This window comes from Maniola hyperantus, chromosome 7 (genome assembly GCF_902806685.2).
Source record: "Maniola hyperantus chromosome 7, iAphHyp1.2, whole genome shotgun sequence".
NCBI lineage: Eukaryota > Metazoa > Arthropoda > Insecta > Lepidoptera > Nymphalidae > Maniola > Maniola hyperantus.
The window spans coordinates 14,881,713-14,908,696 of record NC_048542.1 but is presented as its reverse complement, the minus strand read 5'-3'; the positions used below and the strand labels follow the sequence as shown (position 1 = coordinate 14,908,696).

The 26,984-nt window shown below is 39.0% G+C and overlaps 2 protein-coding genes across 3 annotated transcripts; one reads left to right on the top strand and one right to left on the bottom strand.

Annotated features, from left to right (window-relative positions):
* homer (protein) lies at positions 1-26,441 on the top strand. 2 transcript variants are annotated; one of them, XM_069500006.1, is made up of 7 exons: positions 1-128; positions 915-1,091; positions 3,306-3,374; positions 4,469-4,608; positions 25,136-25,305; positions 25,979-26,094; positions 26,293-26,441. In XM_069500006.1, the coding sequence occupies exons 1-7, from the start codon at positions 27-29 to the stop codon at positions 26,428-26,430; spliced, it is 912 nt and encodes a 303-aa protein (XP_069356107.1). In that variant the 5' UTR covers positions 1-26; the 3' UTR covers positions 26,431-26,441. The 2 variants fall into 2 exon arrangements, with proteins under 2 accessions (XP_069356107.1, XP_034826623.2); XM_034970732.2 differs by having other exon boundaries at positions 915-1,094.
* On the bottom strand, positions 5,423-14,704 carry LOC117983851 (cuticle protein 7-like). Its single transcript, XM_034970474.2, has 4 exons — positions 14,644-14,704; positions 8,707-8,856; positions 7,768-7,864; positions 5,423-7,250 (listed from the first exon to the last, which is right to left on the bottom strand). The coding sequence occupies exons 1-4, from the start codon at positions 14,653-14,655 to the stop codon at positions 6,946-6,948; spliced, it is 564 nt and encodes a 187-aa protein (XP_034826365.1). The 5' UTR covers positions 14,656-14,704; the 3' UTR covers positions 5,423-6,945.
* Positions 26,442-26,984: the final 543 nt, after the last annotated feature.

The window sequence follows — 26,984 nt, the reverse complement described above, 5'->3', positions numbered from 1 at the left end:
TAATAAACAGCACCATAACGGCGAACATGACGTTCACGAAGACGTCACAGAAGTTCGGGCAGTGGAGCGACGTGCGCGCCAACACTGTGTACGGGCTGGGCTTCGCTTCCGAAGCAGAACTGGGAAAGGTAAGCGCTTCTTTCTCCTTGTATGCTTGAACATGAACAATGAACATATTGTAACTTTTCCGTTACTGGTACTGATTCTGAGCACAACCTAATTTTAGATTTAATTTCGTCGACCTCCCTGGCGCAGTGGTGAGCGCTGTGGTCTTATTAGTGGGAGGTCCCGGGTTCGATTCCTGGCAGGGGTTTGGAATTTTATAATTTCTAAATTTCTGGTCTGGTCTGGTGGGAGGCTTCGGCCGTGGCTAGTTACCACCCTACCGGCAAAGCCGTGCCGCCAAGCGATTTAGCGTTCCGGTACGATGCCGTGTAGAAACCAAAGGGGTACGGGTTTAATAAAACTGCCATATCCCTTCCAGGTTAGCCCGCTATCATCTTAGACTGCATCATCACTTACCATCAGGTGAGATTGCAGTCAAGGGCTAACTTGTATCTGAATTAAAAAAAAAAAAAAAAAAAAAAGAATATTCGCATCCTCTTCTTACTAATGTAATATGAAAAGGACAGACGCAGTTTGACGGTTTTAAATTTAATTTTTAGATGGCAAAACCCGTGATTTTAGCGCACAGTCGCGAGCCTACTGTTTAAATTTGTGGCGTACACTAAAATTTAGAGTATTTAAATGTAAAGTTAATGTTATGTCCCTTTTTAGCATTGTTAAAAAGAAATTAATGCAAATACTCTAAATTTAGTTTAGAGAAAGACAACGGAATCGGTGCCACTACCGTCCGAATTTAAAATGGACGCTAAAGAGCTCAGAAGAGCTAATTTTTTCGTTCTTTTTTTCAGTTCATCGAGAAGTTCCAAGAAGTAAAGGAGGCCATACAGGCGCAGCAGTGCGGGGCGACGGCCAAGACGACCAACGGTTCGGGCGCCGCCACGCCTGTCGCCTCCGCCACGGCCAGCCCCTTGCTAGCAGCCAGGGCGCCCGCGGGGGACGAGCCCCCAGCCCTGTCGCCCGCGCAGGTAGTGGTACAACACCCTCCTTATTATTGTACGGGAGCGGTGTGCAGGCTCGACCGTACCAAAGGGGAGATCTCCCACCGAGCGGTTGGTTGAGCTCGGTAGCGCCAGCTGGGCCGACGGTTATGTCTTGAAACTTCTATATATAGTCCAGATTGCAGAAAACTCCGTTAGTGCATTACTATCGGCGGTACATTTGTTCGGGACTACGTCATCGATTGAACAGCGCCATCTAGTTTCTATTGTGGTAACCGCCACATTATAATGAAATGAAATGAAATGAAATGAAATGAAATGAAAATGAAATGAAATGAAATGAAAATCTTTTTTATTCGTATAAACTTTTACAAGTGCTTACGAATAGTCGGATGCATCTACCACTGGTTCGGAATGCCTTTCCTGCCGAGAAGAACCAGCAAGAAACTCGGCGGTTGCTCTTTTCAAATATTTGATATAGGTACAAAATTATGCCATGTATAAAATAGTATTTGCAGTCTTGTGCGTTGCTGGAACGAGCTGCAGGTCAAATCCACGCTCTTTTATCATTTAGATAATCTTCAATTGTGTAATATGCTTTTTTCAGGAGCATATTTTTAATAGATTTTTTAAACTTGTGCAAAGGTAAGTCCAAAATAGTTTGCGGGATTATATACTATTTTTTAGTCACTTTTGTCACAAGTTTAGTACGCGATAGGTTGAGATGGCAATAGGGGAGGGAACGCCCCGCACACCCGCACAGCCCCCGCGCTAATCCGGTGCAAGCGAGCGCGGGTGACGTGCGGATGTGCGGATGTACTAATAATTACCTAGTATTTTCTAAAGATGGGCGTTATTGGCTATTTCTGGCAACGGTTAATCAACAGTTATTGAGTTTCAATACCAATATTGATAACCGTTGCCGAATATCGGTATCAGAGTTGTGTTTAACTACACAACTAATTTAATATGCGCAACGCGCAGCGGTTTCCGTAGTAGTAACTAAGCTAGCTGCCGTATCAATACCGTCTGTATAGGTAGCGCGCGCATATTCACTAAAATAAAACCAATTTTACTTTCATGAATATCGTGAAGTAATCACAACCTTAAGTTCATAGCAGCAAAGTTTAATTATAATGATCATTGACATGGGTCAAACTATAGTGGACGCTGCACGAATAGTTTGCCACAATCCAGTTAACCAAAAACATTTCACGAATATTGATAAACCAAAGAGGACCTTATCTCTATTACTCTAAGGCTAACTGTATTAGATTGAAAGATCAAAGTGTAATGGACAAGTACTTGTACAGTTAAGCCTTAGCGTAATAGAGATAAGGTCGGCTTTGGTTTATCAAGTTCTTAGTTACTAAGCCGGTAGCCAATAACCGCTCCTTCTCAGCTTTCAGTGAAAGAAAGAAAGAGAAGGCATAATTATTGCGTTTCTAGTTACCAAAAAACCAAACAATGCATTGTCAGTTGCCAGTTGGCAGTGTTGCGTTGTCAGGTGGTTCGTCATAGATGTTAGCTGATAACCGTTGTTAGCTACGACAATAACGCTACGGTACGCTATAGGCACGGCAGCGGTTTTCAGTTAAGTTAAGCTATAGCGGACACATGTCTAGTATTTTCAATTCAATCTTTGTCAGCCCTAGCACAGACTATGGTCTATTTGGGCTGCAAACTGCCAACACCAGTCTCGGCTTTTTATCTAGTGCTTTGGTCTAAAAGTGGGGTGTAAAATGTTCACTTTTCATTTTGTCGAAAAAAAAAAATAAAAAAAATCTCGAAGTAAGATAACTATATCATATTATGAAAGGGCTATCTGTGCATTCTAAAACAGATTTTTATTAATTTTTATGCATCATAGTTTTGAATTATCGTGCAAAATGTCGAGAAAATACGTCTGTAGTACTGAACCCACGGTGCGCGAGCCTGACTCGCACTTAGCCGTTTTTTTTCTCTGGAGATACGGGACACTAAAAACAGGTTCTTGTTTCATCATCAACTTGGACATAGGCCTTCCCTAAAGAGCGCCACGACACCCGGTCCTCAGCCTTCCAGATCCAGCCTCTATATCGTCGTCCATCGTGCTGGAGGGCGTCCCACACTACGCGGGCTCCACTCAAGGACTTTCCGGCTCCAACGGCCATCGCCTCTACAACAGGCGTGACCTTCCCACTGCCACTTTAGCTTGCTAATAGTTCGGGTTCTTGTTTCAATGCATATAATTTGTTGCAGCCAAAACCAGCTGAAAACGACGAGATGATGGTGCACCAACGAGCACATTCTGTGTCGTCCACACTTCAGGTACCTGTTCATTTTGTTGTACCTAGACACAGACCACCACCTATAGACGCCTAATAGCCAGACACCCCCGAGCGCCAAGCTTAGGCAGTTGTTTAGCATAAAAGTCCGGTACCCTCATTCCGCACATTGTCTTGATTACGTGACTTTTGAGTCCATCAATCACAACAAAGCATTCTCCCCTGTCCCCCGTCAACAAGATAAAAAAAAATTGTAGAGAGTCAAAAAGGCGCCCCGGAAAAGAGCCACCGAGCAAGTACCGAATGGGCGCCCTCCCGCGCTTCGGCCCATATAACCGCGAGGTTGGTGGGGGCCATGGGAGGTGATGGCTTGTCCCCCGCCAACATTTTACGATTTTGTTTTCATGCAAAACCTTATATGCGTACTCTTGAGGTTGAATTCTCTGTCTACCTAGATCATTAAATCCGAATGCTAGGCAATGTTTCCATGAGAGATGTGCGGGGAAGAGTAGTGAGGACAGGCGTCAAAATAGAGATGTGTACAGTCATCATCATCATGATCAACCCATCACCGGCTCACTACAGATCACGGGTCTCCTCTCAGAGTGAGAAGGGTTTCGGCCATAGTCTACCACGCTGGCCATGTGCGGATTGGTAGATTTCACACACCTTTGAGAACATTATGGAGAACTCTCAGGCATGCAGGTTTCCTCACGATGTTTTCCTTCACCGTTAAAGCAAGTGATATTTAATTAATTAAAACGCACATAACTCCGAAAAGTTAGAGGTGCGTGTCTGGGATCGAACCCCCGACCTCCTAACCACTAGGCTATCATAGCGTTTTTACGTGTACAGTACGCGGCCGAAAGTAATGTACATCGTCCTGTAGAAGCAGATAGCAGATTTGTAGAGCACTGTCTCGGTCATTGAGACCGATAAAACGTTATATAGGTATGAGTGACTGAGACAACGCTCTACAAAGCGGAAATGTCATTCTAAAGGCCGATGTACATTAATTTCGGTCGCGTACTGTAAGCAGCTTTTCAATCTATGGTATCCAAATCTGAGAGGAGACGCGTGCTCTGTAGTGAGCCGGCGATGGGTTGATCATGATGATGACTATCTATCTCTGTACAGGGAGGCTACGCCACGGTGGGTCGCGCGCCGCGAGGCCCGCTGGCGTCGGCCGGCGCGCCGCCTGACCCCTCCAATGCGGACTCCACAGAGCAGCAGTTGCGGTACGAGAACGACCGCCTCAAGCTAGCACTCGCCCAGAGGTAAGACAATCACATTTACAAAACTAGATGTCGCCACTGGGTCTTCAACATCTCGCCATGTATCCTCAGTCGCGCTAATTAAGTTTCCTCTACGCTGCACTGCATTATATCGATGGCGTGGCGGAGGATGGATGATAAAACCGCTTTTTAATGCTAAGACAACGTCATCATCATTGGGACAGGACACTATTAGTTCCGTATGCCTGGACTACGGTAACGGTGCCAGCGACGAAGATGAATAATGCATTAAAAAGAAATGAAAATTTATTTATAAAAACTATTTCGGTTTACAATTTTGTTTCGGGAACCATGAAGTAAGTTTAATAAACCTGTCTCTCAGGGTCCACGCTCCTACTCTGTCTCAAGCATAGATTCAGTGTTAGCAAACAAACTATAAATCATCTGCAGATCTGCAGGAACTGTAGGGAGATGATCTGGAGCCATCTGTCAAATTATGCGCCATATATGGCATATATTTCAATCAATGAATCAATCAAATCATTTATTTGCTGATTTGTAGGTAGGTTTCGTTGTCGAGTTTGATTTTTTTACAGCTCCAAAGCATAGATTAAGTGTTAGTGATTGTGAAGTGATTAATATTAATTTTACACGCAACTTTACATATTTCAAAACTCGCCAAAAATTAGAAAGTTAAAGTTATCCTTGAAGTAAACGAGCATCCAGAATCTTTTATGGTTTTTAGCTTTTATCAAACGTTTATCTAAAATGTTGTGAATATACCATATATAGTAAGATCCATTTTAAATTACAATCCGATTATGAGAAAAGGAGAAGATTTATATGAAAACAGTAATTCAAACACAAAGAAAACTTTATTTCATGTCGTTTTTGTACAATAATTCTTATTAACTACAAAAGCAATAACATGGTACAGCAGTCTCATCGAATTAAAGAAAAACAACGATTTTTCTTATTATCATTTAAAGCGAAGTGTTACAAACTTAATAAATACCCACAAGAATTAGTGACTTTCATACATCCAAAAATACTTAAAAAAATAAATGAGTCTACTTAGCATGTAACAAAGCAAAGATCTTTCTTCTCTAAGATATGTGATTTCATAAATATTCTATACACGTCACTAATTCTGTAAATTAGCGATCTCATAAAATTTACTAATCACTTGAAACTCCATTTTACCACAAAAAAATTAAGCCATTTATTTTGGCAAAGGGAGCGTGGTTGTATAGAAGGTGCCTATTTACTCTTCTAATGACTATAAGGCTGAATCTAAAGACTAATCTATAGAGCGCACTTTGACTTTGCTCAGACTAAAGATTGAGTTAAAACGAGACAGATTTATGTGAGAGACATAGCTCTGTCTCGTTTTAACTCTGTCTTAAGTCTAAGCAAAGTCAGAGTGCTCTCTATAGATCTCACCCTAAATTTACGTTTGGACAGTTTCTGCATAGGTTGTTGTACATCCCAGATTTGACACACGCGTTAAACCTTGTTTAAATTTTTTGTGGTAAGACTGTATAAGTTTTATAATAAACGGTCTACAAGTAGGTACATAAGACTTAATTTAACAACAAAATGATATCCACCTCTGCATTTTAAGCCAACATAGACCAATATTTGTTCCAATCTTCAGTCTATGAACCACCGTTTAAAATGCCAAGCTAACTGCATCCAGGTATGTCAAAATAGTGGTTCATTTGCTAATCATTTATCTATCGCATTGGCATGTGTTGGCTTAACGTGTAGGATAGATATTATATTAATACTGATTTTTTATAGTTATAATAAGTGGAAAAATTTCTAAAAGGTAATTCTTTTTAATTTTAAATATTGTACGTAGTACTGAAATAGTTGCACATGAAAAAAAGTATTATTTTTATTATACATACCAAGCGAATACAAAATATTGACTAGCAATCTGGATCAGAAGTGGGATTGCAATGAAAATTAATCGAAGAAATACTTTGTCGAAAAATTGAGCCAGCTAAAGAATAAGCCTGGCTGTTCAGCGCATAGCTTATATTCTTGGACCCATTTCAGACGGAAAAGACTTATACAGTAATTAGGATAGCTATATGTTTTTTTTAAATGACCATTGTGTCTGTGGGGAAGGAGTGCATGATTTTTAGTTCTGTAAATTAGCATTTTCCTGCGACTTTCCGTGGATTTAACTATTTGGAGGTCCTGTTTTCTCTTGGTGAGGAAATCTCAAGTTTCTAGAGTCTAAACCCACTGGCTTGAGCCGTTTGAGCAGTATGTTAATGTGTCAGCAGTTTTTCCTTTTATATGTGTAGAGAAGACTTAGTTTCGTGTACAACCAAGTTAGCACCAATATACAAATGCTAGTCTTATAAATCAGTGTTTATAACCCACAATCGGCACGAAGCCACTGTCGTCCTCCTGATATTCCTGTGGGTAGTTCTCGTACACTGGTTTGGCCACTTTATATTCCTCATACACTGGCTTGGCGACTTTGTATTCCTCGAAGACTGGTTTGGCCAATTTGTATTCCTCGTAGGCTGGTTTGGCCACTTTGTATTCTTCGTGTTCTTCTTTGGGAGTGCCAATTTTGTGGACGACTGCGTTGAATCCGTTCTTGTCATCTGCTTCATATTCCACAATGCGTTTTGTTCCGTCGGTCTCCACCAGGGTGTATGAACCTGAAGACATGTTGAGTATAGATAGTATTAAAATATGCTAAGGTGACAGTTTCTAGTAAGGGAGGTCAAGATACTCTTAGAACATAATTTGACGCATATTTTTGAGGGGTTTAATACAAGTTGTAACGCATTTTGGTATCGAGAAAACGATGACAAGAAAAAAGAAAGAATCCGACATACGGTTTTTATGTACATTTTACATATTAGTTTTTTTGTTGACATAAAACAGTTAAATAAAGATATAAGTCTAAGTACGCGTATATTTTAAGTCAAGTAAAGTCCAAGTACTAGTATATTCTAAGTCAAGTAAAGTCTAAGTACTCGTATATACTAAGTCAAGTAAATCCAAAGTATATTCTCTGTAGATCTCAGCCAAAGTCTTGTCGGTTTAGTTTCAGTGTTCGCAAGAGTGAAGCACTTTAAATATCCTGATTATCATCAGTGATGGTGAACTTATTTTTATTCAGATTCATATTATATTGTACTGGATGGCGGTGAATATATCGGCAAACGTTACCTTTAACTTTGTCACCATCTCTGGTCTCCCAGTGTTCTTTGTCGTCACCGGTATGAGGGTCCTTCACTGAGTAGTCGAAGGAGTATTTCGGGTGCGCCTGGAAACCAGAAATATTTTATTGTACTAAAATGTTCCTCCCGACTGAATTTCGGCCACGGTGGCCCGATTCCGAAATACGTAAAATCCACGTCCTTTGTTAGTTGTTAGTGTAATAACCACTTTAAATTATCGATTAAACTAAAAATGTACGTCATTGTGAAGTGACGTCACATTTTTTTTTTAAATAGATATAGCGAGCAAACGAGCAGGCGGGTCACCTGATGTAAAGTGATTACCGCCGCCCATGAACATTTGCAGCACCAGAGGAGCCGCCGATGCGTTGCCGGCCTTTTAGGAATTTGTTGGTCCGCCCCTTGAATAACCCCATGTTATAATCTAGTGGGAACACCGCCGATGGGAGTTGGTTCCACAGTTTGCACGTGCGTGGAAAGAAGGATCTGGCGCAGCGGACGGTCGAAGTGCACCAGACACCCAGATGGTGAGGGTGAAATTCCTTACGGTGGCGCGCGGTGCGGTTGTAGAAAAAAGAGGGTGGAATGAGGTCAAAAAGCTCCTTAGAGCACTCCCAGTATTTCATGGAATATCGCATACTAAGTACGCGTTTTGAAGTTTGATAAAAAGTTACTGATTTGCCCATGAACATTTGCAGTACCAGAGGAACCGCCGATGCGTGCCGGCCTTTTAGGAATTTGTTGGTCCGCCCCTTGAACAACCCCATGTTGTAATCTAAAGGGAACACCGCCGAAGGGAGTTGATTCCACAGTTTGCATGTGCGTGGAAAAAAGGATCTAGCACAACGGGTGGTCGAAGTGCAAAAATGGTTATATTTCATTCAATTTTGAAAAAAATAAATTTTTATAGAAGTTCAATTTGAGTTACATGGTAGTCCAGATCGTATTCCTCGCTGTGCTGCTCTTCAGACGCTTGGTGGACGGTAGGCTTGTGGTGGTACCCTTCGTAGCCCTCCAAGCTGTAGCCTTCGTACTGGGCCAGCGCTGATGACGCCAGAAGGAGTATGGGTATGGATTTCTGGAAAGAGACATTTCAATTGACTGATCAACATTATATAAGCTGATATAAGCTGTGGTAGCCTAGTGGTTAGGACATCCGCCTTCCAATCGGAGGTCGGGGGTTCGATCCCGGGCACGCACCTCTAACTTTTCGGAGTTATGTGCGTTTTAATTAATTAAATATCACTTGCTTTAACGGTGAAGGAAAACATCGTGAGGAAACCTGCATGCCTGAGAGTTCTCCATAATGTACTCAAAGGTGTGTGAAGTCTACCAATCCGCACATGGCCAGCGTGGTAGACTATGGCCAAAACCCTTCTCACTCTGAGAGGAGACCTGTTCTCTGTAGTGAGCCGGTGATGGGTTTATTTTATTTTATTTAATAGGAAGCCAACGGTATACAAAGAAAACTAATTATGGGTTGATCATGATGATGATGATGACAATCAACATTTGTCAATTTTTGGAGAGTGTGCTCAGGTACTTGTTCTTCCTTCACCATCGAAAAATAACTTGTTTATCTCTTAGATCAGTACCCTTATTATAAATGCGAAAATGTGTTTGTTTGTTGGTTTGTTGGTTTGTCCTTCAATCACGTCGCAACGGTGCAACGGATTGACGTGATTTGTTGCATGGGTAATAGATAATTACCTGGAGAGTGGCATAGGCTACTTTTATCAAGAAAAATCAAAGAGTTCCCACAGAATTTTTAAAAAACATAATTCCACGCGGACGAAGTCGAGGGCATTAGCTAGTAATATATATTTAGTAATTTTTAAGTAAAACCGCAATGAAATATCAAGTAATTTCCTGTTTCCATTTAATACGTTTTTCATATTTTTTCATGGCGACTATAGGCGGAAGTAAATTATAGGATGCGGACGCGTCCGTCAGCTGCGGATTATACAAACTATCGAACGTAAGTCGCGGACGTAACATTGAGCGCTCCGCGGACGTCCTAAACATATCTCACAAGACGATTGTGCACATCTATCAGTCGCGGCTGTCGGACTTACGCGACTTACGGACGCGTCCTATAATTTGTTTCACGCTTAAATAATGAAAATATAATCTAACTTTGTTTATTAGAAAAGTTGAGTGATCAAGCCGCCTTTGATGTTGGTTAACGCTTGCGTGGCGTCGAGGATTAAACTTATTAGCTTTCATAAAACTTTTCTTATTTTTAGGGTTCCGTACCTCAAAAGGAAAAAGGAAACCTTATATGATCACTTTGTTTTCTGTCTGTCCGTTAGATCGTCTGTCCGTCGTGTCTGTCAAGAAACCTATATAGGGTATTTCCCGTTGACCTAGAATCATGAAATTTGGTAGGAAGGTAGGTCTTATAGCACAAGTAAAGGAGTAAATCCGAAAACCGTGAATTTGTGGTTACTTCAAAGAAAAAAACATGTGTTGTTCATTAACAAATAATCAGTATTTTCAATTTTCAAAGTAAGGTAACTGTACCAAGTGGCGATCATATGAAAAAGCTTTACCCGTACATTCTAAAACAGATTTTTATTTTTATGCATAATAATTTTTGTATCGTGCAAAATGTCGAAAAAAATATCCGAGTACGAAACCGTCGGTGCGCGAGCCTGTCTCGCACTTGGCCAGTTTTGTTTCTATGAAATATTGCTCGGCTAGACCTTGCATATTTTTACCCTTATTTTCTTGGAACTTGGTGTACATTTTGATATTTCCCTTTTTATGCAAAGGTCCCTCAATTCCACGTAATTTATACAAGGGTTTTCGAAACAGCTAAGGTTATAACTAAGTGTTCTTATACCCGCGACTTCGTCCGCGTGGACTATAAAGATTTTAAACTCCTATTTTACACTCCTGCATGCCTTTCAGCCTGCAGATCTTTCCAGCAATTCGAGCTGTGCGTTAATATCAGTCAGTCACCTTTCCTTTTATATATAATTCGATTTATATAGAGCCTCAATAGCTCAACTGGTAAAGAAGTGGACTGAAAACCGAAGGGTCGACGGTTCAAACCCCGCCACTAATTGTCGTACCTACTCCTAGCACAAGCTTCACGCTTAGTTGGAGAGGAAAGGGGAGTACTTATTAGTCATTTAACATGGCTAATATTCTTTTTTTTTAAATTGATATTTTATTAAAAAAATTAACATTTTACACCACACTTTTAGACCACTAGATAAAAACTGAGACTGTTGTTTGCAAATTGCAGCCGAAACCACAGACGTGTTAGGGCTGACAAAGATATTGAATCATATATCGATTATCGAGTATTGATATTTATATATTATTCCTGTGATCGATGTATATATATTGAGTATATTTTGATAGGTAAGTTTATGCGAGTGAGTCGCAGGCAATAGTAAGTGTTGTGAGGCAACTCGACGTCCGCCACAAAATTACGTGTTATTAAAATGAGCGCATTGCTAACGCGGAAAATAATGTCACGTACACGAATATGCAATGAAAAGGAAAGTGCCATTTATGTTGGTGCGGACGCGAACCACCCATATTTCTCTATTGGAAAACCGTGTAGCTACGCGAAATATTGCTGCAAAATCGATCATTGTTACTAACATACAGAGGTACTTCCATATACGTATTTTATTTGTAGAGACACATACATCTAAATCTATCAACGCAGCTCAAACTACTGGATCGGGCTGAAAAGAGATTGCCCATTTTCTTAGGAGCTTTGGGCCCACCCTAATATAATTGTTATGTCACCATGGTTTTAATTTTATTTTGTAGACAAATAATTAACTCTTTATATTCTGCAAACGATTTCTATTTATTCACCCTGGTTATAAAGAAATCTTATTTTTTATATTGCTGATATTGAGGTTATATTTAATTAATACTTCTTCAAAATAAATGCATGTTTACGATTCTAACTGTATTTGTGGATATTTTCAATAATAGAGTGAAAAAAAGTCGTTATAAAACATAATCGTAAAAAAATAACACATTTAAAAAAAAATTATTTAAGTTTTGACACGACGCCACAAAAGAGGGCCCGTTCACGGGCGATCTCCGCAGATAGCTATTATGTCGTTAGCATCCGCTAAGAAAGGATTTTTGATAATTCAACCCCTAAGGGGGTGAAATAGGGGTTTGAAATTTGTGCAGTCCACGCCGACGACGTCGCGAGCATAAGCTAGTTTAATTTAAAACTGTCAAACCTCGTGACTTTTGGTGCCACTTTTGAAAATTTGGGGGAAGGTAGGTTACGAGGTGATCGGTAGAGGTATCTTATACCAGAAACGAGTTCTTAGCTAGATATACCTACCCTATAACCGAATGTTGTCATAGGAAATTCATTGAAAAAACGTGTTGAAATTTGTTATTATTTAACTTTTTGTTACGTCTGTTTTGTCATATCAACAAACACTAGTTATGTCACACAATTTCGTACATCACTTTTCTAAGGAAACTTTCATTCCGATCAAGTGCGAAAAGTATCGCAAGTCACGTCTAGTAATTATTGCTTGATCATTCATAATTTAAGCGTGCAAATGTCAGTCAAAACAAAATGTTTTATTTTTAGGGTTCCGTATCTATTTCTTACAAAATACCTAGACTTTGTTTTTGATTGTATTTTCAATTAGGTAGGTAGATGGTTATAGTTTTGATTGCTGTGAGTTAATCTTAGAAGATAGACATGAAGCGTTGCAAGCTTATTGTTTTTCAAAAGAACATTAGCCATGTCAAATAACTAATATTCCCCTTTCCCCTCCAACTTTTTTTTTTTTTTTTTTTTTTTTTTTTTTTTTTTTCCGTTCGGGGAGGAGGAAAATCCTCATGGATGCCTCCGGCATGCCCGACTCCAACACAATGGCCTACGGACTAAAAACCTCCTCCCCACCTCCGCTCTATCTTTCAGGTAAAACCTTTGCATTGCATCTGAAAGATGGCTGTCTTTACAGTTTAGGCTTTATCTTTTTTCTGCCTATCCCATTCATCCGAGATTCTTCTTTTAATAATAGCACGCAACATTTCAGTGCATGCATTCCACTGTGATTCGCTTGAGAGCATACGAGGGACAAGATTTGTAGGCGTTATTGTTTCGCCTTCTCCCTGGGCTTCTTTTCTTTTGTGCTCGAACTCCACACACTGAAATATTGCGTGCTCTGGCGTGTCTTCTGCACCGCAATACGAGCATGAGTCACTGGGCGCTTTCCCAATAGCATGGAGGTAGGTATTAAACACACCATGGCCACAAAGTGCTTGAGTTATAAACTTATCCACTTCTCCGTGTTTCCTTCCTATCCAGAGCTTTACGTTGGGGATAAGTTTTCTCGTCCACTGTCCTTTTCCTCCCTTTTCCCACTCCGTCTGCCACTCTTCCATTGTACGGTTTCGCTCTTCTTCTGGTGTCCTTTGGTCTTCACTGTTGTACATTCTTGTACGTTCCCTCGCCAATCTTTCAATAGGTATCAGGCCAGCTATTACCAACACCGCGTCCAGCGATATAGCGTCCCCTCCAACTAGGTACGACAACAGTGCCAATTTACGCGAAATTAGGTATACCTATACCTAAAACTTTTCGCAAAATCAGCCTATCTATTGGTGAAACTGAATGAAAATCTCTACAGTAGTTTCTGAGAGTACCTAGTTCGTACGAACAAAGTCAGCGGATGGACTTATATCAGTTTTATAATAGTGATTAAAGTGGTGCTAATTGTAAATTTTTCTCCCATTGACTGATGCTATAATTATTTATTATTATCATGATATGGCGAATCTTGATCGCGTGCATGGACGCCACACGCAAAATCATTTTCACTTTTTCTAGACACTAAATTATTTTATCTAAATATATAAAAGTAAAAGGGTGATAGATCAGTCAGTCCGTCACCTTTTCCTTTTATATATTTAGATTTAGTAGGTGCCATATTGTGTTCTCCCAATAGAAACTCTTAAACCAATAAATTAAGATAAGTCAGTGGACCGATTCTTAGTAGAAGTAATGTCAGGCGGACATAGGAACGGACATACAGACATACATACCTACTTGCATACATACATACACACAGGTCAAACACATAACCCTCCTTTGGGTTTCGTCGCAGTCAGGTAAAAAGTGAACTACCTAGGCTACTGTAATAGGCGGGACCGTAGGGAATTAAGGTATATGGCAATACGAAACTACGTGACGTCTGCCGTACTGTCTACCACCATAGGTGTCCCTCAGGGTTACATAGCGTACAGTAGCCGGTAAGAAATATTGTACATAACCTTTAGAAAGAGATTTCGTCTTTGTAGAGCGTTGTCTCTATCACTCATACCTATGTGACGCTTTGTCGGCCTCAACGACAGAGACAACGCTCTACGAATCTCTTTCTAAAGGTCGGTGTACAATAGTTTCTGCCGCGTACTGTACTAAATTTAGAGTATCTGTATCCTTTTCTTTTCAATATTGCTAAAAAAGGACGTAAAATGAATTTAAAATTTAAAACTCAGATTACTCTACAAATTTAAACAATAGGCTCACGACTGGCGGCACCACCTAAAGTCACGAGGTTTGACAGTTCTAAATTAAATTAGGGTCGTCTGTCCTTTTCTATAACATTGGTAAGAAAAAGATACGAATACTCTAATCACTACACCATTGTACTCGGATAAATCTCGATTCCCAATGGAATTAATTCATTGATCTGTTATTATTTGATAGTATTGCCAAGCAGGGTTTTGTGTAAAATCGAGAATTTAGTAGAGAAAAATATCCGTATTGTAACTTTGAATTTTCATTTTTTTTATTCACAAAAAAAACCACATATCACCATCACTGTAACTCAAAAACTTAAAATAACTAATTACTCACAATTAACTCCATTTTTAGTAACAATCGATTGGATAATGAAAAAAAAAACCAGTTTACTAAGTTGTCTCACGTACGAATGCAAATTATTTTATAGGTGCGTGTCCACTTATACCCAAGAAATAGTTAATTCTGCCCACCACCTTCTCTTGAAGTGTCACTACAATGTATTACTATATTGAACTCTATTACGAGGCAATAAGATTGCTAGTTAATCGTGTATAACTTGCAAAATATGCTGCATATAGAAGACTAATAAACTATATTGTATGTAATATTTTGCCCATGTATAAAAAATATTAAGCCTAAAAATGTAATTTAATCTAATACCAACACTACCCAATACCCATACCTATTAAGTATTACACTAGGTACCCATGTTTGTTTGTTTGTTGGTTTGTCCTTCAATCACGTCGCAATGGAGCAACTAATCGACGTGATTTTTTTCCTGAAGAGTGCCATAGGCTACTTTTTATCTATCCCGGAAAATCAAAGACTTTCCAAGGGATTTTTAAATTCACGCGGATGAAGTCTAGTTGTTTAACAGATTTTGACAAAATTTTGTACAGAATTCTCGGGTATCCCTGAAAATCAGTTTCGATGACATTTTTATAAACCCATATAGTACCCGGCAAGAAATATTGCACATCGAACTTTAGAAAGAGATAACTGTTTCGTAGAGCGGTGTCTCTGTCGTTAAGAACGACAAAACGTCACATAGAGTGACAGAGACGACACTCTACGAAGCCGAAATCTCTTCGTAAAGTTCGATGTGCAATATTTTTTATTATGTGCAGTATTTATCCTGTTAGATTTTCTCAAAATCCTTATTGGTGAAGGTATACGTTAAAATTTCTAGACTCAATAGATTGACCTATATACTTAGGTATGTTGATTCTGTCAGACAGTTTTTATTTATATAGATATATAGATGAGATTATAGTCAACTGCGCTTGTGTTCAGATGAAAACATCTACAATGTTATAACTTGATTCTTGATGGCACTTATGCCAGCCGCATTTCCTGTTTCTCAAAATTAACTAGGTATCTATAAAAGAGTGAATATGCATATTTTGAGTGCCTATATTATGCACAATCAATGTAAGAGACTGAACCGTCACTTTCAATAAATGTTTTATTTTTTAAGGTTCCGTATCTCCAAAGAAAAAGGAGATTCCATGACATACTGGAATGTGACGTCACATCATAATGACGCACTTTTTAGGGTTCCGTACCTCAAAAGGAAAAACGGAACTCTTATAGTATCACTTTGTTGTCTGTCTATCTGTATGTCTGTCTGTCGGTCTGTCAAGAAACCTACGGGGTACTTCCCGTTGACCTAGAATCATGAAATTTGGCAGGTAGGTAGGTCTTATAGCAGACATTCGGGGGAAAATCTGAAAACCGTGAATTTGTGGTTACATCCCACAAAAAATATTAAATTGTGGCCATGAATTAATAATTAATATTTTCAATTTATAAGTAAGATAACTATATCAAGTGGGGTATCATATGAAAGGTCTTCACCTGTGCATTCTAAAACAGATTTTTATTTATTTTTATGCATCATAGTTTTTGAATTATCGTGCAAAATGTACAAAAGAATACGACTGTATTACGGAGCCCTCGTTGCGCGAGCCTGACTCGCACTTGGCTGGTTTTTTAGTTTAATCAATAATTTTAAATGGTTAGGTACACTTAAAAATAACAAAGGACGTGGATTTATCGTATTTTGGAAGACCCTCTATTGAATAAGCACTGAGAAATAATTTATCTACACTAATATTATAAAGAGGAAAACTTTGTTTGTTTGTTTGTTTGTTTGTTTGTTTGTACTGAATAGGCTCAAAAACTACTGGACCGATTTTAAAAATTCTTTCACCATTCGAAAGCTACATTATCCACGAGTAACATAGGCTATATTTTATTTTGGAAAAAAATAGGGTTCCGTAAGATATTGGGTTTTTCGGACACAAGGTGTAAAAAATCAACCAGAAAAGTTACTTATTTTGCGTACGCTGCCTAAACTATAAAAGATAGAACCATAAAATGTTCTAATTAATTGTAGATCTTATAAATATCTACAAAAAAGTCCGCGACACACTATACCCATCTATGTCGAGTGAGGCACAGCAACCATTTTTTTATTTAAAAATCTTGAATTTTTTTTGGACTACATTTAAACGCGTTTATTTTACTCATGCTATTAATCCTTATCAAAATAAATGATTTCATCACTAAGAACAGTTTATGGAGATAATATTTGGTCTTTGAATGATTAAAATTGGACGTTTGGTTTTGAAGTTATGGCGAAATTAAAATATTACGATTTCTGCTGCACGGCCCGTTGTAATATATATAAAGAGGTAATGTCGTTAAGTTTGTTTGTAGGGGGTAATCTTTAGAACTACTGAACCGATTTTAAAAATTCTTTCACCAGTAGAAAGCTACATTATTCCTGAGTGACATAGGCTATACGGGATCTTTAATCTACACTAATATTATAAAGAGGAAAACTTTGTTTGTTTGTTTGTTTGTTTGTTTGTTTGTTTGTTTGTTTGTTTGGTTGTACTGAATAGGCTCAAAAACTACTGGACCGATTTTAAAAATTCTTTCACCATTCGAAAGCTACATTATCCACGAGTAACATAGGCTATATTTTATTTTGGAAAAAAAATAGGGTTCCGTAAGATATTTGGGTTTTTCGGACACAAGGTGTAAAAATCAACCAGAAAAGTTACTTATTTTGCGTACGCTGCCTAAACTATAAAAGATAGAACCATAAAATGTTCTAATTAATTGTAGATCTTATAAATATCTACAAAAAAGTCCGCGACACACTATACCCATCTATGTCGAGTGAGGCACAGCAACCATTTTTTTTATTTAAATATCTTGAATTTTTTTGGACTACATTTAAACGCGTTTATTTTACTCATGCTATTAATCCTTATCAAAATAAATGATTTCATCACTAAGAACAGTTTATGGAGATAATATTTGGTCTTTGAATGATTAAAATTGGACGTTTGGTTTTGAAGTTATGGCGAAATTAAAATATTACGATTTCTGCTGCACGGCCCGTTGTATTATCTACACTAATATTATAAAGAGGAAAACTTTGTTTGTTTGTTTGTTTGTTTGTTTGTTTGTACTGAATAGGCTCAAAAACTACTGGACCGATTTTAAAAATTCTTTCACCAGTAGAAAGCTACATTATTCCTGAGTGACATAGGCTATACGGGATCTTTAAAAACCTAAATCTACGCGGGCGAAGCCGCGGGGATCAGCTAGTTTTTGATAAAGTCAAATACCCAATTGTTCGTCGATTTACTTCAGTTAGGTACTCAGTATGCGTTAATCGCTTGGACATGATACTTCCGGCTTCCGATCATGTTATAAATATCCGATTTTTCCCCGTGTTTAAGAAACCAACACAATAATAACAGATAATTGTAAGCTATGTATGTTAATGTGTTAGTTCTATTATGATATTAAATAACACGGTAGCAGTAGTTTGTGGACGTAGTGGACACGAGTTAATGGAACGAGGAAATCGCTTGACATACGATGACAGTGTGGCACGCGAGTGTGATGTCCGTTTTAATCAAACTATTAATTGATATGCGGTTTTTAGGATTCCGTAGTCAACCAAGAAATCCTTTATATTTAGTGAGGTGGGACGGGGCGGGGGGGGGGGAGGGGTAGCGTCTATCTCACTCTTGATTATATCTTGCTTTGACAGTTGGTTGGTTTTACATTGCTGCTTTATTGAGTGATAGTAAAATAATTTTTCGTAGAAAACCTTCAATGGATTACAGATAAATGTCAAATGGGCTATCGTTCAGTGACATTGAGTTAACGAATCAGTAGGCAAGACGGCGTTCTCGTACTGTCAGAAACTCTGAGCGCGATACTATTTTGTTGGAATTATCGTCATCATTCACGACCCATGGCAGGTCCAGGTTCAGAGCATGGGTCTCCTCTGAGAATAAGAACAGTTTAGGCTATACTCCACCACGCTGGCCAAGCGCGGTTTTGAGAACATTGTGGAGAACTCTCAATTTATCATCATGTATTGGGCTAGCCAGTAAGTTGCAGATCCATAAGTTTTCCAACTTATCCAATCTTGTAATCATAAATCAATCATTGAGTCAACTGTAGTACAATTATTGATTGCATGTAATTATATAATGGAATGGAATAAATGTAGCATACAGAATTGCATACGCTCTGTTTCGTTAGCAAAGCGTTTATTAGATTATCTTGTCTGCGGTAATTATTTTTTTATTGTAATCTTTTTATTGTTACGAGCTTTATGAAGAGTAACTTCTTTTATGTTCCTATTACGTACTTAACGAGTATTTTGTGCAGATATGAAACAGGAATACTAACCATAAGTGGTACAGTGTGCTTTAAGGGTATGTGCATACGGACATAGGTACAACTCTCCACCTCCCATGGCCCCCACCAACCTCTCGGCTTTATGGGTCGAATCGCGGGAGGGCGCCCGTTCGGTACTCGATTTTGGGCGTTTTCCCGGGGCGCCTTCTTGACTTCCTACAAATTATTTTGTCTCCTCCTTGTTCCTTGTGCTCACTTTCCTCCCTTGGGGGCTAGACGTCACTGCTGAGATCCCTGGCACCTGTACGCTCCGGCTGCTTCGCCTCTTGTGCCAATGGTGCGCAAATTCCCGTAGCCGGTTGTAGTTCCCCTCCGATGAGACGAGGTTCGTGTAGAAGACCAGCCCTGCTTCCCCGCGTACGGACGCGTTTGGGACGTACGCGTTGAATTAAGTTTTTGTAAAAATCCCAACATATCAATAAACCAACAAACAAACACACTTTCGCATTTATAATATTATGGGTACTGATTCTGCACAATAATAATAATTGATGTTTTATAATAATACAATAAATCATGTCTCAATACGACAATCGAGGAACAAACGGGGCGAATTTTCCGGCACATTAATTTAATATAGCGATATATGAAAACGATCATCGATCACAGTAAGGAAATGACTCGGAAATACATTATCCTCTTACATAATACACTCGGTTTTTTTAAAGTTATGGACTAGCGCTTGGCTGCAATCAGACCTGCTGCGCGATTGCGCTAGAATGACAGCTGCAATGTCACGATCGCAATTACCTCTGATTGGTTGACGCTCGCTCACTATTGGCTCAATGCATTGTTGCAACAAGAATCGCACAAATTCAGCCAATCACAACAATTGACGAAATCGGCAAGTGATAATGTAGCCTAAGATGAGCGCGCTTCTTCTTCGTAAAGTAAAAAAAAAAATTACGTAAAGGTACCCATATTAAAAGTGGAGGGGAAAACTGATGCCGGATGAGCATTCCATATCCTAGCGGTTCTGATTGGAACACATGTTCATTAAGATTAATTTAAACATTTTTTAATAATCTAAATATATGAAAGGAAAAGTTGACTGACTGACTGACTGATCTATTAGCGCACAGCTCAAACTACTGGACGGATCGGGCTGAAATTTGGCATGCAGAATGCAGATAGCTATTATGACGTAGGCATCCGCTAAGAAAGGATTTTTGAAAATTCAACCCATAAGGAGGTGAAATTGGGGTTGTGTGGCACAGACCAAACTAAATCCACGCAAACGAAGTCTTGGGCATTAGCTAGTGTGTAAAATATAAAAGTAAATCAACAAAACAGCGAGTGTATTACAATAATTACAGTAGATACGGCTAGCTCCCGCACAATATAATTGCGATGCATTGCCCAAGGCGCGCGTTGTTACGATCGATGCATTTTCCGGATAGCCACTCATTTTTATAATGAGCGTGAACAAATTGATCATTTTCTACGCCTCATGATTCGTACTCGTATCTTTTGAGGGGGTTTATTTACTTCAAACAAATGTATCTAGTTTGTCTCACATTTAAATATGTAAAAAGAAAAGCTGGCTGACTGATTTATGGCACAGCTCAAACCAGTGGACGGAAAGGGGTGAAATTTGGCATGCAGATAGCTATTATGACGTAGACATCCGCTAAGAAAGGATTTTTGAAAATTCAACCCCTAAGGGGGTAAAAAGGAGGTTTGAAATTTTTGTAGATCACGCGGACGATGTCGCGATCATAAGCTAGTTTGAATATAAACCAATCAAACTCAATGAAGTCTGCCAAAGAAGTCGCTTCACTCCACTCCATGTTCAAAAAATCTGCCAAGGAAAACTAAAGTAGTGTAGTCAAACCACACCTCAAACAATTATAGAAAAACTAGCTTATGCTCGTGACTTCTTCCGCGTGAACTACACAAATTTCTAAACCCTAATTTGCCTCCTTACGGGTTGAATTTTTAAAAATCCTTACTTAGCGGGTGTCTACGTCATAATAGCTATCTGCATGCCAAATTTCAGCCCGATCCGTGCAGTAGTTTGAGCTGTGCGTTGACAGATCAGTCAGTCAATCAGTTATTGTTATCTACACTAATATTATAAAGAGGAAAACTTTGTTTGTTTGTTTGTTTGTTTGTTTGTTTGTTTGTTTGTTTGTTTGTTTGGTTGTACTGAATAGGCTCAAAAACTACTGGACCGATTTTAAAAATTCTTTCACCATTCGAAAGCTACATTATCCACGAGTAACATAGGCTATATTTTATTTTGGAAAAAAATAGGGTTCCGTAAGATATTTGGGTTTTTCGGACACAAGGTGTAAAAAATCAACCAGAAAAGTTACTTATTTTGCGTACGCTGCCTAAACTATAAAAGATAGAACCATAAAATGTTCTAATTAATTGTAGATCTTATAAATATCTACAAAAAAGTCCGCGACACACTATACCCATCTATGTCGAGTGAGGCACAGCAACCATTTTTTTATTTAAAAATCTTGAATTTTTTTTGGACTACATTTAAACGCGTTTATTTTACTCATGCTATTAATCCTTATCAAAATAAATGATTTCATCACTAAGAACAGTTTATGGAGATAATATTTGGTCTTTGAATGATTAAAATTGGACGTTTGGTTTTGAAGTTATGGCGAAATTAAAATATTACGATTTCTGCTGCACGGCCCGTTGTATTATATAAAGAGGTAATGTCGTTAAGTTTGTTTGTAGGGGGTAATCTTTAGAACTACTGAACCGATTTTAAAAATTCTTTCACCAGTAGAAAGCTACATTATTCCTGAGTGACATAGGCTATACGGGATCTTTAAAAACCTAAATCTACGCGGGCGAAGCCGCGGGGATCAGCTATATTATATAAAGAGGTAATGTCGTTAAGTTTGTTTGTAGGGGGTAATCTTTAGAACTACTGAACCGATTTTAAAAATTCTTTCACCAGTAGAAAGCTACATTATTCCTGAGTGACATAGGCTATACGGGATCTTTAAAAACCTAAATCTACGCGGGCGAAGCCGCGGGGATCAGCTATCTACACTATAATATTATAAAGAGGAAAACTTTGTTTGTTTGTTTGTACTGAATAGGCTCAAAAACTACTGGACCGATTTTAAAAATTCTTTCACCATTCGAAAGCTACATTATCCACGAGTAACATAGGCTATATTTTATTTTGGAAAAAAATAGGGTTCCGTAAGATATTTGGGTTTTTCGGACACAAGGTGTAAAAAATCAACCAGAAAAGTTACTTATTTTGCGTACGCTGCCTAAACTATAAAAGATAGAACCATAAAATGTTCTAATTAATTGTAGATCTTATAAATATCTACAAAAAAGTCCGCGACACACTATACCCATCTATGTCGAGTGAGGCACAGCAACCATTTTTTTATTTAAAAATCTTGAATTTTTTTTGGACTACATTTAAACGCGTTTATTTTACTCATGCTATTAATCCTTATCAAAATAAATGATTTCATCACTAAGAACAGTTTATGGAGATAATATTTGGTCTTTGAATGATTAAAATTGGACGTTTGGTTTTGAAGTTATGGCGAAATTAAAATATTACGATTTCTGCTGCACGGCCCGTTGTATTATATAAAGAGGTAATGTCGTTAAGTTTGTTTGTAGGGGGTAATCTTTAGAACTACTGAACCGATTTTAAAAATTCTTTCACCAGTACAAAGCTACATTATTCCTGAGTGACATAGGCTATACGGGATCTTTAAAAACCTAAATCTACGCGGGCGAAGCCGCGGGGATCAGCTAGTACTACCTAAACACAGTCCAAAACCAATAAGCATTTGCCTCATTTTGTAGTTTTAGTATTCAAACCCGCTATGTATAGCGTGCAAAACTCGTGTCCATGCCCCGCCAACGACGCAGCATTGACTCCGACTGACCTACTGTTGACCTCTAGCGTCAGCCAGATGTTTTATATGAAATATATCGTAAACTTTTACAAAATAATAAAAGAATTTTTTTAATTAATTTTGTCGCGGTTTTTTATGCTATCATATCAATAAACATCAGTACTATCACCTGTATTCGTTTTTGCCAGCGTTCTGGTTACAGCCTGTATTTAGATTATATGAGATTTAAAAGAAACCTGTTGTACATCACTTATCTATTGCCTATACAAAACAAGTAGAGCAACTAGCGCATATAATGCGAGATGAGCACTGAACACGCAGATGTGCATAATCGATACCGTATCAGTGACTCGGACAAATTAAAATGCTGTCTGAAAGAGTTACGTCATTTTAGCTTCTATCATATTAGCATGGAATTCTGTTTTGAGTTTTAGATGCAAGTTTCAAAATGATCGTGATTATTACGTCGCGGTTACACGATGTCGTTTGGAAGTTTTTTTTACTAGAATTTATTTTTTGGTCTGTAAGTCAGCTAAAAAATACTGAGATTTTTTACGCTTTGGGTCCGTGTAATCATGGATTCCGTAAAAATACGAATCGAATGAGTACGTATTGTACGTAGGACAATCATGCTTAAAAATGATAGTCTTGTGCTTGACGACAATCATGCTTTAAAATGATAGTCTTGTGCTTGACGACCATTATGCTTAAAAATGATAGTCTTGGGCTTGACGACAATCAAGCTTAAAAATGATAGTTTTGCGCTTGACGACAATCATGCTTTAAAATGATAGTCTTGTGCTTGACGACCATCATGCTTAAAAATGATAGTCTTGGGCTTGACGACAATCAAGCTTAAAAATGATAGTCTTGCGCTTGACCACAATCATGCTTAAAAAAACAATAATGAGGTTTAGGTTGGAGTGCGCTTGCCTAGAAAGATGCGATGTGTTGTTAAGAGTATTTGTACATGTATTCGAAAATAAATATCGCACCGACATCATGTGAACGTATCTTGAAACCACGTCCATTACGCAACGATCTCGCTTTACGATCGAAAGTGTTTCGGATGTCTTCACACACGGCGTTACGGCGGCGTCACTGGTGCTTGCATGTTTTACATGATTTAGATACTAGGCATTTCTATCTATAAATCGTCTATGTTATACCTAATGTTTCACACAATGGACAGCTAACAATAATCCTTAGATAATATTCGGGAAAGTAAATAAGCATATTAGATTAAAGTTTTGCCTACATATCGAACTTCAAATCTGACATTGAGCAAAATATATATTTCATTTTTAACATTTGATAAAAATCCAATATTTAATTGAATTTATCGATTGATCAATCAATCGTCGAAATCAATTGATCGGGACCAAGATCGGGACAATCTCCATTAGTTTTCTTTTGTCAAGAAAATATAGTTTTAAAATTTAAAGAGAATGTTCCCCAATACAGAAAATACTTTTTTTTTTGGATTTTTTTCCATGTAGTAAACGTCAAAAACGGTCACCTTAATATTTGCGGTCGCCTTCACAACTGACATTTGTATTTTTTTTTTGATATTTGTATATTCGGCGTTTATCAATAGACTAGACGAGAGATGATCAGCTGGTCGATTTCGTAATACCTGCATCAATCATTATTACAATAGCAATTGTTGTGATTGGCTGAATTTATGGTATTCTTGTTGCAACAATGCATTGTAGCCAATACACTGCATGCATCAACCAATCAGAGGTGATTGCGATAGTGACATTGTAGCGGTCATTTTACCGCAATCGAGCAGCGGCAAACCTGTAACAATCAGCCTAGAATAGAATAGAATAGAATAGAATTTATTTTATTCAAGTAGACTTATTACAAGGTCTTTTGAATCGTTAACTAGTTTAATTTACCACTGGTTCGGAATGCCGTTCCTACCGAAAAGAACCAGCAAGAAACTCGACGGTTGCTCTTTTCAAGTGATCAATTTACAATATTATTATACCATACTGTACCTACAAGCAATTGCAGCCCCGTGCATTGCTGGAGCGAGTCAAATCCAAGCTTTCTTATCATTTACATAGTCTTCCACTGTATAATAATATGCTTTTTTTAAGAGCATACTTGTAAAGAATAGATATATAAATTGGAATACCGCTTTTCAAAGTTACTATGTGGCTCTAATGTTACCCATCTTGGCTATTCATGTTCTCAATGTGTTATACCTTTGTCCACAGTTCAGCTAACGCCAAGAAGTGGGAAGTGGAGCTGGCAACACTAAAGAGCAACAATCTACGACTGACGGCCGCGTTGCAGGAGAGCACCGCGAACGTGGACGAGTGGAAGCGACAACTGCATCAGTACCGGGAAGAAGTGGCCCGCGCCAGGCACTACGCTACGGGGAAAGGTAAGTGCTTCCCTTGAACGAGCAACTGCTGAGTTTCTTGCTAGTCCAACAAAAGCCGAGAAATGGGAAGTAGAGCTGGCAACACTAAACAGGAACAATCTACGGTTGACGGTCTGCGTTGCAGGAAATTTCACATCAAAAATAATTTTTAGTCCGTATTTTAAAAGTGAACCGTACTTTTGACATGCCGGTTGACCCATAGAGTTAAAAAGGCGTGTGAGTCATTTTGTACGCACTATACGTATTTTGGAAGACCCTCTATTTAATAATGACTGAGAAATACGTAATTTTTTACATAGGCAACATCCCTATTTTTGTAAATTGTATAGAAGCAGGCGTTACTTTGCGAAAATCCATGATATACAATGAACCAAAACCTTAATTTGCTATAATCCGCTGAAACAGATCAATCTGTATGGTGTAACATGCAGCATGCGACATGCACCGCCCGCCCTCCCACTGCTAAACATACAGGAAAGTGCTACTGCTGCAATCCTTTGCCTGTTGGCTGGTTTTTCCTGCATGTTTAGCAGTGGGAGGGCGGGCGGTGCATATCGCATGCTGCATGTTGCACCATACAGATTTGATCTGTTTCAGCGGATAATACCAAATTAAGCTTTTGGTTCATTGTATCCCTATTTATTGTGCACCATTTCTGCAATCTGCATTGCAGGCGGCGACGCCAACGAAGTTGAGCAACTGAGACAGCGCGTCGCGCAGCTCGAGGCGGAGCTGACGCAGAAGAACGAAGAGTTAGCCCAAATCACCAAATCGAAAAAAAGTGAACAGGTAATTATGAAAAAGAAAACTACCCTCATTAGATAAAGAACTAAAAGTACCAATGTTAAATAAAAAAATCCTAGTTTTTATTTACCCCTAACACCCTATTGTTGATAGACGATGTGCTGTCTATCTGCTTGTCTGTCTGTCTATCTGTCTAGGGCAGGTCAGCTAGATTATATTTAAAAAAAAATGTATTGTTTTCAGGACGCGGAAGCCAAACTAGCGCAAAGTCAACTCGAGCTAGCGCTTGCGGCGCAAGACGGGCAGCGGCAAGTTATCCAGGCGCTCAACGACCAGCTGTCCCGGCAGATCGACGAGCTGGTGAGTCTTACACTAAACTAGCGCAAAGTCAACTCGAGCTAGCGCTTGCGGCGCAAGACGGGCAGCGGCAAGTTATCCAGGCGCTCAACGACCAGCTGTCCCGGCAGATCGACGAGCTGGTGAGTCTTACACTAAACTAGCGCAAAGTCAACTCGAGCTAGCGCTTGCGGCGCAAGACGGGCAGCGGCAAGTTATCCATCAGGCGCTCAACGACCAGCTGTCCCGGCAGATCGACGAGCTGGTGAGTCTTACACTAAACTAGCGCAAAGTCAACTCGAGCTAGCGCTTGCGGCGCAAGACGGGCAGCGGCAAGTTATCCAGGCGCTCAACGACCAGCTGTCCCGGCAGATCGACGAGCTGGTGAGTCTTACACTAAACTAGCGCAAAGTCAACTCGAGCTAGCGCTTGCGGCGCAAGACGGGCAGCGGCAAGTTATCCATCAGGCGCTCAACGACCAGCTGTCCCGGCAGATCGACGAGCTGGTGAGTCTTACACTAAACTAGCGCAAAGTCAACTCGAGCTAGCGCTTGCGGCGCAAGACGGGCAGCGGCAAGTTATCCAGGCGCTCAACGACC

What these genes read in the sequence shown, in the direction of transcription:
- LOC117983851 (XM_034970474.2), bottom strand. An exon ending in AATACGATCTGGACTACCAT is followed by an intron (nt 7,865 to 8,706) that starts GTAACTCAAATT and finishes TCTGGTTTCCAG; the next exon opens with GCGCACCCGAAATACTCCTT. An exon ending in AGATGGTGACAAAGTTAAAG is followed by an intron (nt 7,251 to 7,767) that starts GTAACGTTTGCC and finishes ACATGTCTTCAG; the next exon opens with GTTCATACACCCTGGTGGAG.
- homer (XM_034970732.2), top strand. Translation starts at nt 27, where the DNA reads ATGACGTTCACGAAGACGTCACAGAAGTTCGGGCAGTGGAGCGACGTG. An exon ending in CCGAAGCAGAACTGGGAAAG is followed by an intron (nt 129 to 914) that starts GTAAGCGCTTCT and finishes TCTTTTTTTCAG; the next exon opens with TTCATCGAGAAGTTCCAAGA. An exon ending in AAGCTAGCACTCGCCCAGAG is followed by an intron (nt 4,609 to 25,135) that starts GTAAGACAATCA and finishes CTTTGTCCACAG; the next exon opens with TTCAGCTAACGCCAAGAAGT.